This window comes from Scardinius erythrophthalmus (assembly GCF_964197995.2).
Source record: "Scardinius erythrophthalmus genome assembly, chromosome: 4".
In the NCBI taxonomy this organism is placed as follows: Eukaryota; Metazoa; Chordata; class Actinopteri; order Cypriniformes; family Leuciscidae; genus Scardinius; species Scardinius erythrophthalmus.
Window position 1 is genome coordinate 4,354,751 of NC_138224.1, and position 14,204 is coordinate 4,368,954.

Below are 14,204 nucleotides of genomic sequence, written 5' to 3' on the forward strand. Positions count from 1 at the left end.
CCCTTCCGTAAAACCCCAAGTGGACCTCTAGGTTGAAAAATCGTCAATGCAAGTGAATGGGAGAAAATAATTATTTTCTCGTCCCGTTTGAATTGTGCCATGAATGTGAACATATGTTGTCTGTGAATTTTTTATATAATTTTTCATGTTATTAGTTTGACAGTATATGGTATGATTCTTCGGCTTGCAGTTGTGGAAAAGACATAACGAGAAAGACTACATGTCGCCTATGTGACGTCACCCCATAAAGTTGACTTACCTGTGGTTTTCGCCAACCTCAACGATTTTGTCCTCTCCCTGAAAGAAGGCGGTGAAGTGCACCAAAGACACAGCCATGTTTAGCGGGATCCGTGAGCTAGTGTCCGTGTGCGAGTGGTGTTGACGTTTCAAACACGTCGAGAGCAGCGAAGAGTTGTAGTCCACAAAGTGCTCTCACACAAAGTCTAACCGTATCAAACTTCTACCCGCTAAATTGTAGCATTTTATTATATTAAAAATTCACAGACAACATATGTTCACATTCATGGCACAATTCAAACGGGACCAGAAAATAATAATTTTCTCACATTCACTTGCATTGACGATTTTTCAACCTAGAGGTCCAGTGGGGTTAGCGGAAGGGGCGGGACTTACCAGCTCTATAACAAGTACTAACACATTAGAGGGCAATGGGCTAAACACACAAACACCTTTTTCATTATGCACAGTGAAATTGCCATTTCAGCTTGAGACGATCTGATCAAACATTTAATGATTTTTAAATGTTGCACATTTATGCTATTGCGAATCATAATATATTTATTTAAAGATTAAAGACTGATGGTTTTCATATTTTGTTATATATTTTTTTAATCCAAACAAACATATTTTGTACATAAATGATGTTGCTCCAATTTGTAATACAAATAAAGTATTAATAATTAATTAATTGAGTAATGATAATAATAATAATAATAATAATAAACATTTGGGACCCCCAAAATTTTTTATTTTCTTTACCCCCTATTTTACCCTACACCATAATAAAATAAAAATGATTGCGTGTATATTCATATAGTGTATATATTCATAACAGAAATTCATTCAGCCCTATTGAATCCTGCACTTATTAGTTTCTGAAACAGTAGTCATCATAGAACAACTGACAAATCTGTTGTTCTTTATCCTGCAGCAGAATATAATTAATAAAAAGGAAAATATTAAAATATTAATAAAGAAAAATAATAATAAAACACCAGAATAAAATAATAAAATATTAATAAAGAAATAATTATAAAATGATGATGATAATATATCTTTACACCAGAAAAAAGTTAAGCCCTATTACAGCCTACAGCAGAATATAATAATAAAAAAAAAAAAAAAAATATAGAATAATTGTAAAATTTAAATTAAAATTATAAATAATAATACAAATAATAAAACAACTTTGGCAAATGCTCCCATTTTGAGCCCTGTTGTACCCCACACCACACATTACATAATGTTGCATGACAAAGGAGTTTTAACAAAGCAGAAGTGCGGGGCAGTCGATGGGTATATTAATGCTGAGCATCTGAAACAGCAGCATATGGGAATCTCTCATGAGACCACAGACGCGAGGCAGCGTCTTACTTGAAATGCCCTGAAAGAAAAGAACACAAAAGGAAACATCAGAGAAAGATGAGCAAGAGCCCATCAAAAGATTAATGGCATTTATATGGAGAGAGAATGAGTGAGAAATAGAGAGCTGGAGATGCGCAGGTGTTGATCCGGTGGCACACAGAGGTGATCTGAGACACTGAAGGTGAAAATAGAGAGGGAAAGATATCTAACATTTCAATGACAATGAGATAATGGATAAGTCTTAGAAAAGGAGAAAAAAAATCAGCAGAGACAAGGTGTGGGGAAAGAAATGAGGAAAAAACTTAGGAGACATGGAGATGGACTGAACGCCATAATTCCAGTGGCTTTATGTCCAGCTGAACCCTAAAATGCATCCACGTCCCATACTGTTTTCCTTAAACATCTTTGACAATGTGCATTATTTTTGTCACATTTAGTTTACTATTATTTTTATAATAAGAGTTTACACCTTAGTTCACAGTTAGTATATAGAAAGTATATAGATACTAGTATATAGATTTTGTCATGCATGACATTCAGAGATTTATTATTCTGCAAATAAATAGCTTCCTATGATCTCAATTAACAGATTGTTTTACCCATCTAATTTTATTGACAAAACAAGGTGTGTGTGTGTGTGTGTGTGTGTGTATATATATATATGAATCATTTTATGATATATGATGTTTACTGGTAAGTAAATTGTACTTTTAGATTATATTAAATAATTATAATAATACTAATATTAATTATTAATGTTTAATACTACTACTACTAATAATAATAGATATCACAAATGCATCCTACAGAGGGACAGTTAGGCATGAATTCTAGGCATAAAAGGAGAAATGAAATCTTTAAGCTGGTCAATCCATGAGAAATTTCAGTTTTTTTTGAAGAGTCAGAGTTTGATGTACAATGAAACCACACATCCAAAACTCAAAATATCCTCCAGTTTAAAAACAAAACAAAAAAACAAGCTCCTAATGTCTGCATATCCTTCTGAAGGGCACCAATTAAAGATTGACCAAAGTTTGATAATAAGATTTCTGCTACTGTTACATAATTCACATTTGTAGAATGTACTTACATCAAGGGTCAGAAAATGCCAAAAACTAAATTATAACAAACACTAAATTGACTAAAAACATAAGGGGAACCTTAAGGGAAAAAAATGAGGGGATACAATTATATAAAAAAAGAAAGTAGGATATGACCTCTTTCAAAACAACTTTAAAAAAATGTCACAGAGCTGACGAGGGAACAATTATAACAGTCATCGTTTCTGCATGTTGACACTTCTAATTAAAAAAAAAAAGTTTTACATTTATTAAATTTACTTATTTAAAACTAAAACAAAAATTACGAACCTCAAATTATTTAAAATCAGACTTTTAGATTGTTTAAACTTTTACTTCAAATGACATACAAATCGTTCAAATATACGAAACATACAATAAATAAATATACACAATTTGATGTTTTATATCTATATATTTATTTATCATTTTATTATATATCTTGTATAGTATATTATAAATTAATGATTTATTCAACATGCATGATCATAACATCCCTCTGCAATGAATTGAAATGTTAAGAAATGCTGATAATTTTCCTTTTAGATTATATTAATAATTTAATTAAACGAATTATAATTAATGTTTAATAATATTACACTATATATACACACTCACACTATCATCATTTTTTGATTTATTGAAAATAATATGATCTTGACATCCTACTACTTTCTTTAACATTGTTAAAGAAATTGTAATGAAAAAAACTGTTGAAGAAATTAGTCCTTTTAGAAAGTTGCATAATGTTGAAGATGTCTGCCTAATAGATTGGGTTTTACTGTATAAGCAAAAAATTCAAGTTATGCAAACTATCAGACTTCTCAAGTCGTCAAGGCAGAGTTCTGTGGTGTCTACACAGTGACCTCTTGTGAGCATCAAAGGAACTGCAGTTAAAGCTGTAGTACACTGGGTTCCTCTACAACATTTAAGTCTAATAACTTCCCCCAACCCAGATAAGTTCATAAAGGGCAGGAATCGAATATCTCGGAATTCACATTCCAGACTTCATATTGCTTAATGACAGGGAGGAAGTCTGAATTGCCATGTTGAGGAGTGGTGGTTGTGGTGCTCTTATGAGTAGTGCTATCATGACAGCGTGGTGATGAAGGAGCTCTCCACTGCAAGCGATGGTTGGAGAGCCCTCATGACCGAGACCACCCACCCTGAGTCCGTCTCCCAACAGCGTCTACGAGGCCTGCGAGCAGCTCTCACATCACACAACCGGCGTCTCGCACATGGCAGGGTTCAGACACAAGTGAGGCTCGGCTCACCTCGTCCAATCAGTGACAGCGGAGGGGTTCATGGGAAGGTGAGGCGCTGCTCAACCTTGGCCAATCAGAGATGACATTGAATGTTTGCTCTTCCCAGCCTGTGGCTCTTGGGTTTGACTGAGGCTCCATGTCTGAGAAGAGACCGACTCAAGTGGAGCGCTGGCTAGACAGACACAAAAACAAGCCTCTATTTCCCTGTCTGGTCTATTTGGGAAAAGCTGCTAAACTTTTCTGCATCTGAACTGTGTGTGTCAACGTTCATAACGTCCTCAAATGTGGTGCTCAAGAAAATATGTAATATATTATGTAATTTACTTTAAGATATTATGGGCCCTTTTTTGTTTTTAGGGTCTACTAGAATAGGATTTCATGTTTAAATGTAAAAAAAAAAAACATTATTTTTCACACGTGACATTTTTGCAGCTCCTCTCGTCCCAGTCTGTCAGTAACGCTCTGTTTAGTTCCTGTCTCTGTGAAGCCCCTCCTTCTGAAAAGCACAATGTGCTCTGATTGGTCGGCTGGAGCAGTGTGTTGTGATTGGTCAACAACTTAGAGCGTGTTTGAGAAATGTCACACCCCTTACCATAACCACCAGTTTCAACAAACTACTGACTAACTCAGCCAGGCCTCGCCGCTTTATTTTGCATGTGTCTTGGAATTATTTAAAGCTGCAGTCCACAGTTTTTTCTCTGTCGCCATCTCTGTTCGAAATCTGCAACTGCAGTTATTCGCGGAATTACCAACTTTACGCGGGTTGTGCCTTGGCACGGCACAGCGCGGATGAATCTGATGTTTTGAGGAGAATGTGCGGCTGTCAGTCACCGCGCTGGCGGTGTGGATACTGTCGTTCGCAATCACAGATTCTACTTTTGGAAGTATGACCAACATAAGTATTTTCAGCGGAAAATGTCGTCTGAACAAGTAACATCCACTTTTGTTCTGACCAACTATGGGGAAAAAAGCATTGCAGTAAATCGCACTGATTAAATATAACGATCGCTTATATCACGTCAAACCGTGCAAATTATACTTTGTTCTCAAATTGTTAATGTTTACAACATCAGCATTGCGTGACTACATTTAATGCCCTTCCGATGTGTCCTTGCGTTTTACAATGGGTAAATGTCCAGTTGTCACTGGTGATTGTTGTTTGAACCTTTCTGGATCCGCCATCAAATTGATAAGTTTAATTATATCAAGTGCTCTGAGAAAAGGCTATACATCTCCACCTAACATCCTCACACTCCTAGCCGACTAGCCGAGACTCTTCTTTATGTGGACAGATGTGACGTAATGACGCAAAGACATGCTCGAATTTCCCACGGAAATCCACCAGTCCCACTGGAATTAAAAACATTATTACTAGCTTAACATTTTGAATCGAGCTAAGGCAAGCAGAGAGTGTTGAACACTGATTGGTTATGTACTTGCTCAAAATTATTTTGGATAATTTTTAACCCGAAAAAGCTACGGACTGCAGCTTTAAATGGGGAATTTTGTGACTTATACGCTCCTGGAAGAAAACTCAAGACTACAATCAAAGTGTTTCAGGGAGTTCAGAAACAGTGTACAACTGATAAAACTCCCTTTGGTATGGACTTTGTGCTTTGTAACTTTGCAGACCTTTTTCATGCTGCTCAAGCAGCAACATTACACACTGAAGAAATTTAAATTGTAAAAAAGCATAACAAGTCCCCTTTAATGGCACATACACAGGGCTTAAAGTATTCCGGCACCGTGCCGGATCTCCGGCGTGCGGCAGTTAGGAAGAAAAAAAAATTTGGAACTTGTATGCGGTTTAATATTTGAGTCAATTGTTTTCACCTACCAATCATATGAAAGGAACGCAGCTCTACTAACGTTACAAGCCTATCAGAAGCAGAGCAGGGCGGGGCCTGGCAACACAGTGTGATTGAGATGTATACGTCACGTAAGCGTTGTCGGTGAAAGGAGCACTAGTTCATGAAGCTTGGGGATGATGTCCTGCACGGGCGTAATTTCCTATGGGGACACTTTCCAAGATCCCGTTGTCCCCCCACCCTCACTCAAATTCGTTTGTTATGATGTTTAACCGCACACCGTCATTGCCACGGCGGAGCAGGACCGAGCCTGTGTAAAATAGCTCACTGAATGTTCTAATGAGCAAGCAGCGGTTGCGGCACAGGCAGCGATGATACGCCAGAAACTACAACAGGTGACTTTAATGTCATCATGGATGTAAAGAAAGAGAGGAGATGTGAGTTGGTTGATTCAGTAAATTAGCTAAGGTCAGGAGTATCATATTTTCTGTCTACACCTGTTGATAACTGAGCTAACGTTAACATGCACTGATGCTTGGTAACTTCAGACTTGGCTAAATATTTAATTTTAATATTTAATTAAATATTCTGTGTAGCTTACAAAAAAAAAAAAACATTCTGTGTAGGCCTACCATGAAAACGAGTCCAATTTTTGTCCAGCTTTAACGTGTTAAAATATTTATGGCAGCGTCCGTTCTTTCTGTCATCCTTTGGGTTATATGACCATGCTCTCCTTCACGCAAATGTTTTAAACTATCAATGCGTGAGAAGACAAAAGAGAACGCGCTGTCAGGGAATGAATGTCCTCCTGAAACACACACACACACACATACACACAGAAAGACGTGCGCCAGTATCGTCAAGAACTCTTTCGCGCTTGAACGAACCATAACACACACCTTTATGCCAAAATGTCAGTTTTGTTGAGTATCTTCACAAGAACAGTCAAATGAGTTAAATACAATCTTAAATGGAAGTAAAGAGTAGAGAATGAGACGTGTGAGATCCTGTCAGCAGCGGCGGGTATTAAAGTGACAGCAATTCTCTCTGTTAGTAAAGTTAACCAAAGAACAATGGGAACATAGAAAATTACTAACTGCTCAACGCTTAAGGATTAATCTATTTTTCGTTTATAATGTATGCAGTGCAGACTGTTTTATAAACGTATTCAATTTCTATATAATTCACATCGGTTACACAGGTAAGGTACAGGTAAATATGACATTTATTATGGGTTTAAGTGAGGATTGTTTTAAGTTCACTGAAATTAAAAGTTGTTATATTTTTTAAGCCTAATAAATGTTTCAAATTTTGGAAAAATACATTTTCATCGAGACATCAGTAGCTATATCAGTGATACTGGTTTTCATTCATAAAAATATGCCATTAACATGCTTGAAAATAAATGGTGCCAATGAAGCCCTGCCCCCCCAAAAAAATTCAGGCTCAGGATTTTTTTATAATGCCTTATAATTTACTATAATATAATGTTTGTAATATGGCCTATGTATTGTGGTAGCACTTTATTTTACAGCTCTGTTTTGCATGAATATGCTATGCACTTATTTTAGTAATGACACAAACTGGGTAATAACTACGTACTAACCCTGAACCTACCCCTACACTTTAACTTAACTCATGTAGTTACCTTACACTACTCAGTACTTTTGTGGGTAAGTACACTAAGTATATTGAAAGTACATGTACTGTAAAATAAAGTGCAACCTATATTGTAAAAATATTTGCAATTTATGTTGCCTATTGGATCATACTAAACAGTCAAACCTTGATCCACCACTATAAATATATTAAAAACTATAACTATATTTTAAAAAACAAAATAAATAAATAGTAAAAAACAAAACAAAAAAAAACAACACACGGGAATATCTCCTTTAAAAGTAGTTTAAAATGTTAGAAGCTGGCAAAACTTCTAGTTGGCAAAAAAAAAACAAAAAAAAAACACCTTTGATGAATGAAAACTAAATGTGTTCCATCATAGAAAACTGAGTTTAATATTTTATCCAATATATTAAGACGTGATGAAATTTACTGCATACTCATCATATTTTGTTGATACTGGAACATTCCTGTTCGAAAACCTAAACCTAACCCTACCCTCAGTTATCCCTAAAATCAGCAGGAAATTATAGGTGAAGCCAAAACTTAACATAAACTGTAAATTTGTCCCTCAAATCTGATTGGTTGATTGAAATGTTTCAGGATCAACAAAGATGTTGTACTTTCGCTCAGTGTAAGCCATTTCACACTGTAGGATCTCAGTTGTCATTAATGTCAGACTGTACGGCATGCAGTCAAGACATGTTAAAAACAGATGTACGCAAGAAGACTCGTCAGAGTTATGCATCATCAGTCCATGACGCTGCATTAAATGCGGGATTGAAATGGTAGCTAGCAACGAAAAAAAATCTAGCGTTAATGTTGTCGCTACACTAATTGCAGCATCAGGTTCTGCACTCCTATTCATTTTTTTATTTAATGGTTGTCGTAGGACAAGCCACACTGCAGGACTTCGGACACTGGCAGAATTAACATTTGATCGTGACAGTGGTCATTAATCGGCTGTCAAACTAGCAATCAAAGACTACAGATTTTAGCCTAGGATCAGAGGAATCTTTTAGGCTTTTCAAAAACTTGTCTCAGACGGCCAAAGTGTGGTCAAAATCGTACAGTGTGAACCCGGCTTAAGTCTGTCCATTATCCAGACTCAGTGACTCAGGGCCTGAGCACAGGCAGAAGCACCACAGCGCCGCTCGGCATCCGAGGAGAGCCAGCGAGAGCACAAAACCAAGAATTAGCCTTGAAAAGAGCAAATAAATAGGTGCTTCAACTTGAAAAGCCTGTAACAAAGCCTTTTGAGGACCTGAGAGACGACATGAGAAAGAATGAGGAGAGAGAGAGAGAGAGCGAGAGAGAGAGAGAGATAGAGAGATAGAGGGGGGAAACAAGTGTTTTGTCTCTCAGCCCAGAGCTGGTGAAGGGGCAAAGCGCCACACAGGGCCGTTTCTGAGGGAAAGCTTTTTAATGAAGCTCAGGGGGAAAGGAGAGCTCATCAGACTGAGACACATCCTCTAAAATCTCTCACACACACATTTTATATAACATATATTCACATATACACATTGAAATGCCTCCTCTAGACTTTTAATGAGAGCAGGGCAGGATTTATACTCCTGCTGATATGCATTTCACCTGAGGCTACAATATCGAAGTATAGCCTATACTTTATTGTCTTCACCTACACAACCAGCTAGCCAATGACCCATAAGCCTGAAGGGTTTTACTATACACTGTAAATCACTAGTTAAAGCTCACCAGTGTCTCGCTGACCTCATCTTCACCCTGGTGACATCCAAAAATGACCCCTTTGCAAATCAATGACACTAACAGGGAAAAGCCATGTTCATCATCAAAAACTAGAGTTTTTTTTAGGCATTTGCTTATGCAAAACTTGTCTGCATGATATGACATAAGGATATGTTCTGAATGTTTTTTGCAGTTGCTGGGTGGTTGCTTACGAGCTCAAGTCAAATGAAGGTCTCAAGGTGGCTAGAGTATTTTCTTTAATGCATTTTGTATTTTTATTTTGTTCTATTGTGGACAAGACCTTAATCATAACTCCAAAAAGATAATTTAGAAAAGTAATAGCTCACATGATTTGTATGAGAAGTTCAAGCAGAATGAACAAGGAGAAGAATTTGCTAAATAATTACTTTAGCAAGCAACACCAATTAATTCTTTACAAAAACATTTAAATCAACATATGAAAGATATGTTAAGAATGCCAAATGCAGCAGGTTGCAGTTTGCCAGCATGCCCCTTGCATCCCGATGAACGCCAAATATAGTGTTTTACTGTTCGGTAAATTGTGGTAAATGAAAAAATGGCTTGGGATTTCTGACCTCTGAATGTGTCAAATAGTGCCATTGCTACAGAGTTGGAAGCCTGAAACAAAAAGCCCTGGTTTGGTATCATTACCTTCCCTCATTATAGTATTAGCTCTATAAAATGCTCCTGTTGTTTGGGAGAAATACTTACTCTCCTCATAATGGAGAGGCTCACACACAAATAGTGGCCCAGTGTGGACACAGACCCAACTGAAGTGCAGACAGGGACGATTGTCTCAAGTAAATGAAGCTAAAAGCAGCTCTGTCCCTGGAATGCTGACAGATGGACAGAAACATTTTTTAGCAGCATTTCGGTCCATCTCTGAATCTGACTGGTGTCTAGGATCGCATATTCTACTGTTCTGCAATGCTGACAGGAAGAGAGAAATAATGAGCGAATATAGAGAGAAAGAAGGCAATTTAAAATCACTTGCACCATGCATGGAAGTAGAGAGGTGTGGGCAAAAAAAGGAGGAAGACTTGCCAATTACGTTGTGCTCAACCTCCTGCTCCTCCATTATGGAGCTCTTTCCTTTCACAGTGCTGTCTGGCTCTCAGCGTGGCCCCTCTGATTGTGTGAGGCGTCACTGTCTCACTGATCTCTCTCTGATAGAATCAGATCTTCATGCTGCATAACTCTACACCATGCCTACATATTGTAAAATATCAGATATCTGAAATTAAAAGATGTAGAAGAGTCATACAATAAGGAAGAAACATTTCTTGCATATGCAGTGTGGTCAAACATGGATAGGGAACAGCTGTAGCTTTTGAAGAGTAGCTACATCAGAGCGAGAGACCGATAGATAGATAGATAGATATATGAGTAGACAGACAGACAGACAGACACAGAGAGATATGGATGGATGAGTGGACAGACGGACGAGTAAATAGATAGACAAGATGAGTAAAGACAGACGAGTGGACAGACAGATTAGATGGATGGATGGATGGATGGATGGATGGATGGATGGATAGATAGACAGACAGACGAGTAGACAGATTGAGATAGATAGATAGGCAGACAACAGACAGACAGATGGATAGATAGAACACTTAACAGTATGATAAATAATTCATATAAAACCTTAAATGATACAGAAAAAAACATCACAATAATGACAGTCACACTGCAACACTAAAACATTTTTAAAGCATTTTCATGTCACTTTCAATACTACTTTAAAGTAGATAACACTGGAACAGGCAATTAGCCTTTTACACTAAAATCACTGATTGTGTGTGACAGCTGAACTGAGACTATATATGCAGCATGCTGCCCCTTATTATTTCAGCTCCGTTTCAGTCACCTCCTGCAACATTGACGTGAGTCTGTAACATCGGATCACAGGCTAAAAGAAAACATCCCTCAAATAAGATTTCATATTGACCCTAGGGACAGTACACGCAACCGGCTTAATAAATTCATTTAAAGGCTTTTACTGATTCTGACTTCATGCGTCAGACAGATTTATTCAAGATGCAAATCAAAACAAAATGTTTTGAAAATGGCTAAAAATGAGTAATACATGTTAATTTCTAAAATGATACACATCATTAAAGTAAACGAACTGTGTAGATACAGTGAGATATCACATTTCACAGCTCTCTCGTCTCTCGTGTTGTGTTTTCAGCGTGCAGCATTAGGAATCCAGCAATGTTCCAGTCATTCTCTGGTGTTCCAGTGGCCCCTGCAACTAATGTATCAAGCCAGCAGAACCAGTGGGCCCCGGGGCCCTCGTTCTCCACCTGTCCCTACTCCTACCACACAAACCCGAACCCGGGCCCCTACCACAGCATTCAGCCCTCAACCTGTCCTTGGACCCAATGGAAGGTATGCAAAATCTGACACGTTTAGTTTTTGCTTCATAGCATGTATCTGTGAAAAACAGAATATTACATTGAATTGAAAGAAATCGAATGCAATGCAGTGTGTTTTACTTTTTGCGGTGGCAAGTATGTCTTCATGGAAAATGTATCTTAACTGATATTATTCATTAAGTGGAACTGTGAGTTAAATGCATTCACAGCATTTATAGGATCAAGTCTGACTTTGTGTTGACTAAGTCACTCTTTATTTTAGCGACTGGTAGTCATTAGCACATTCACAAGAGTGCTGGCAGTATCATTAGAGCTGGTTTTAATTTAGTTACATGCATCGTAACACAAATTAAAATGACCCCTTGGTATGGAGGGGGGCAAGAACTCGCACATGATCTAAAAAAGAGAGAGAAAGAAAGTCAGCATGTCTGTGAATGTCACTATTAGTAAATTATTCTACTACTATTTTATTTAGATTATAATTTCATTTTATTTAAGACTGATTCATTTTAGGTTTAAGTATGTATTAAAATGTATATGAATATATTTCAAAGAAATGGACTGTGCTTCAAAAATAAAACAAAGAAAATTAAATCAATTATTGCAGTTTAAAGTCTTTATAAAAAATTCTTAGATGCCAGGAGAAATAATTAAGATTTTATTAGTATAAAAAAAGAGGCTTTTTTCTCGTTTCTGCCACATTGATACTTAACCCCATAATGTGATTATAGACGCATGCCTATGTCCGCACATTTGAGCCAGAAACCACCCAAACAGCCTTTGTGTCCCAGGACTCATTTGTCTGGAATTCCGATGCTGTGGATTTGCTGGTGGTTTTGTTTCGGAGCGTAATTCCACACTATGTGCTGACAGAACACTGTAATCACAATAGTCACATTCGACAAGTGTTTATTTTGACTGTAAAAAGTAAAAGTTCCTGAACTGGGCTGTGAGTTTCTATATATCATTCATTCTTAGGCATTTTCTTAATCCTTTTTTGCTCAGAGGTGCTTTTGAATAGCTTAGGAGAGCAATATAAATGGCTAAATATAAATATATGCTTTATAAGAGAGTAAAATACAGAGAAAGATTTAACTCATGTTGAAATCTCTAACATTATCAAATCTAGGCACAGTTTGAGTAAATGTTATCTATTTATTAATCAATCTATCAATCTATACAACTTTGATGGGGAATTTCCATAGACATAATGATATGTGTTATGTATACCTGAACCTGAAAAGAGACATGGCCATTGTATTAACTGTGTTGTCTACACAAGCCGTTTGTCCTTGGAACTAGGGCTGCTCGATTATGGAAAAAATCATAATCGCGATTATTTTGGTCAGTATTGAAATCACGATTATGTAACATGATTATTTCACATGACTTTGGGAATGTGTTGCATTTATTAAAAAGACACGGTAACACTTTACAATAAGGTTAATTAGTTAACATTAGTTAATGTATTAACTAACATGAACTAACAATGAGAAATACATTTGTTACAATATTTATGAATCTTTTTTTAATGTTAGTTAATAAAAATACAGCTGTTCATTGTTCATGTTAGTTCACAGTGCATTAACTAATGTTAAAAAATACAACCTTTCATTTTAATAACATAAGTAAATGGGGAAATTAATATTAACTAAGATTAATAAATGCTGTAGATGTATTGTTCATTAGGCTATTAGTTAATGTTAACTAAGGTAGTTAACTAATGCTAATTAATGAACCTTATTGTAAAGTGTTACCAAAGACACCTTTCAAGAATTCTTAAAAAAAAAAATCGAAATTTGAACATTGATTGTACTTTTTGAACTATTAAAATAAATAATATAACATATAATACTTCAATGAGTATTTTAATAATTCCCGCAGGTCTACCACTTATAATGAGGGAAATTCCCCCACAAACATTGATTCACTTTAGCATGTAGATTGTATGAGTAGCCTAAATGAATCCACACAGATTATAAAATCAAATCAATAATTTTAAAACTTTCTCCAAGACTTAATTTCACAAACCGCGTGAGTGTTCAGCGGTGCTGCGTCTTCTCTCTCTCTGTCTCTCAAAATGGGTTGGACAAAGCAAGCGTCGAAACTACACTCTCGCGTTTAGGAGTCGGGACATGACGGAATTGTCACTTACACAATCGGGACAGCATTGCATCGTAACTAAAGGTTATCATTTCCACTTCTTTTTAAGTCTTACCAGTTTAAACGTTCATGCTAAGAGAGTTTACTGCTTCGGGAGGGGCGGATGTGCGCGTGCGCACATCATTCAGAACACGAGACAAAATTATCGCAAAATAATCGTTTTTACTCGATTGTACTATTTTGGTGATCGTTTGGAGCCGAAATCAAAATTCAATTAATTGCACAGCCCTACTTGGAACCCAATAATCAGTGCTTTAATTATAAAATGAACCCAAATGTATTATTTATATTTATATATATAATCTAATAACAATAATCTAATCTAATAAGAATAATAGTAAAAATACACATCTCATTTGTGTTTTGTGGTCATTTGTCTTTCAAATGAGTTCTGCTTAAATTGGCCAGACAGAAGAAAAACACTCACTTCATCTGCACTTTTAATACCTGTCAGAAGGAGAAAGATAAAAATCAGATTTTCAGACAGTCAGTTTTAGGGTGTGTGAAAGGGAATAGAAGAGGCTGGAGCACATCAAAGCTGCCTTGTGTTTGCTC

At 36.5% G+C, this 14,204-nt stretch overlaps 1 protein-coding gene across 6 annotated transcripts in view; it reads left to right on the forward strand.

Moving 5' to 3' along the window:
- tfec (transcription factor EC) overlaps positions 1-14,204 on the forward strand; it is a 49,452-nt gene that overhangs the window by 6,137 nt on the left and 29,111 nt on the right. For all 6 annotated transcript variants that reach the window (XM_081363620.1, XM_081363621.1, XM_081363622.1 and 3 more), the window contains one exon: positions 11,300-11,499. In XM_081363620.1, the coding sequence (XP_081219746.1) occupies positions 11,300-11,499 (200 nt within the window). The remainder of the gene's footprint in view (positions 1-11,299; positions 11,500-14,204) is intronic.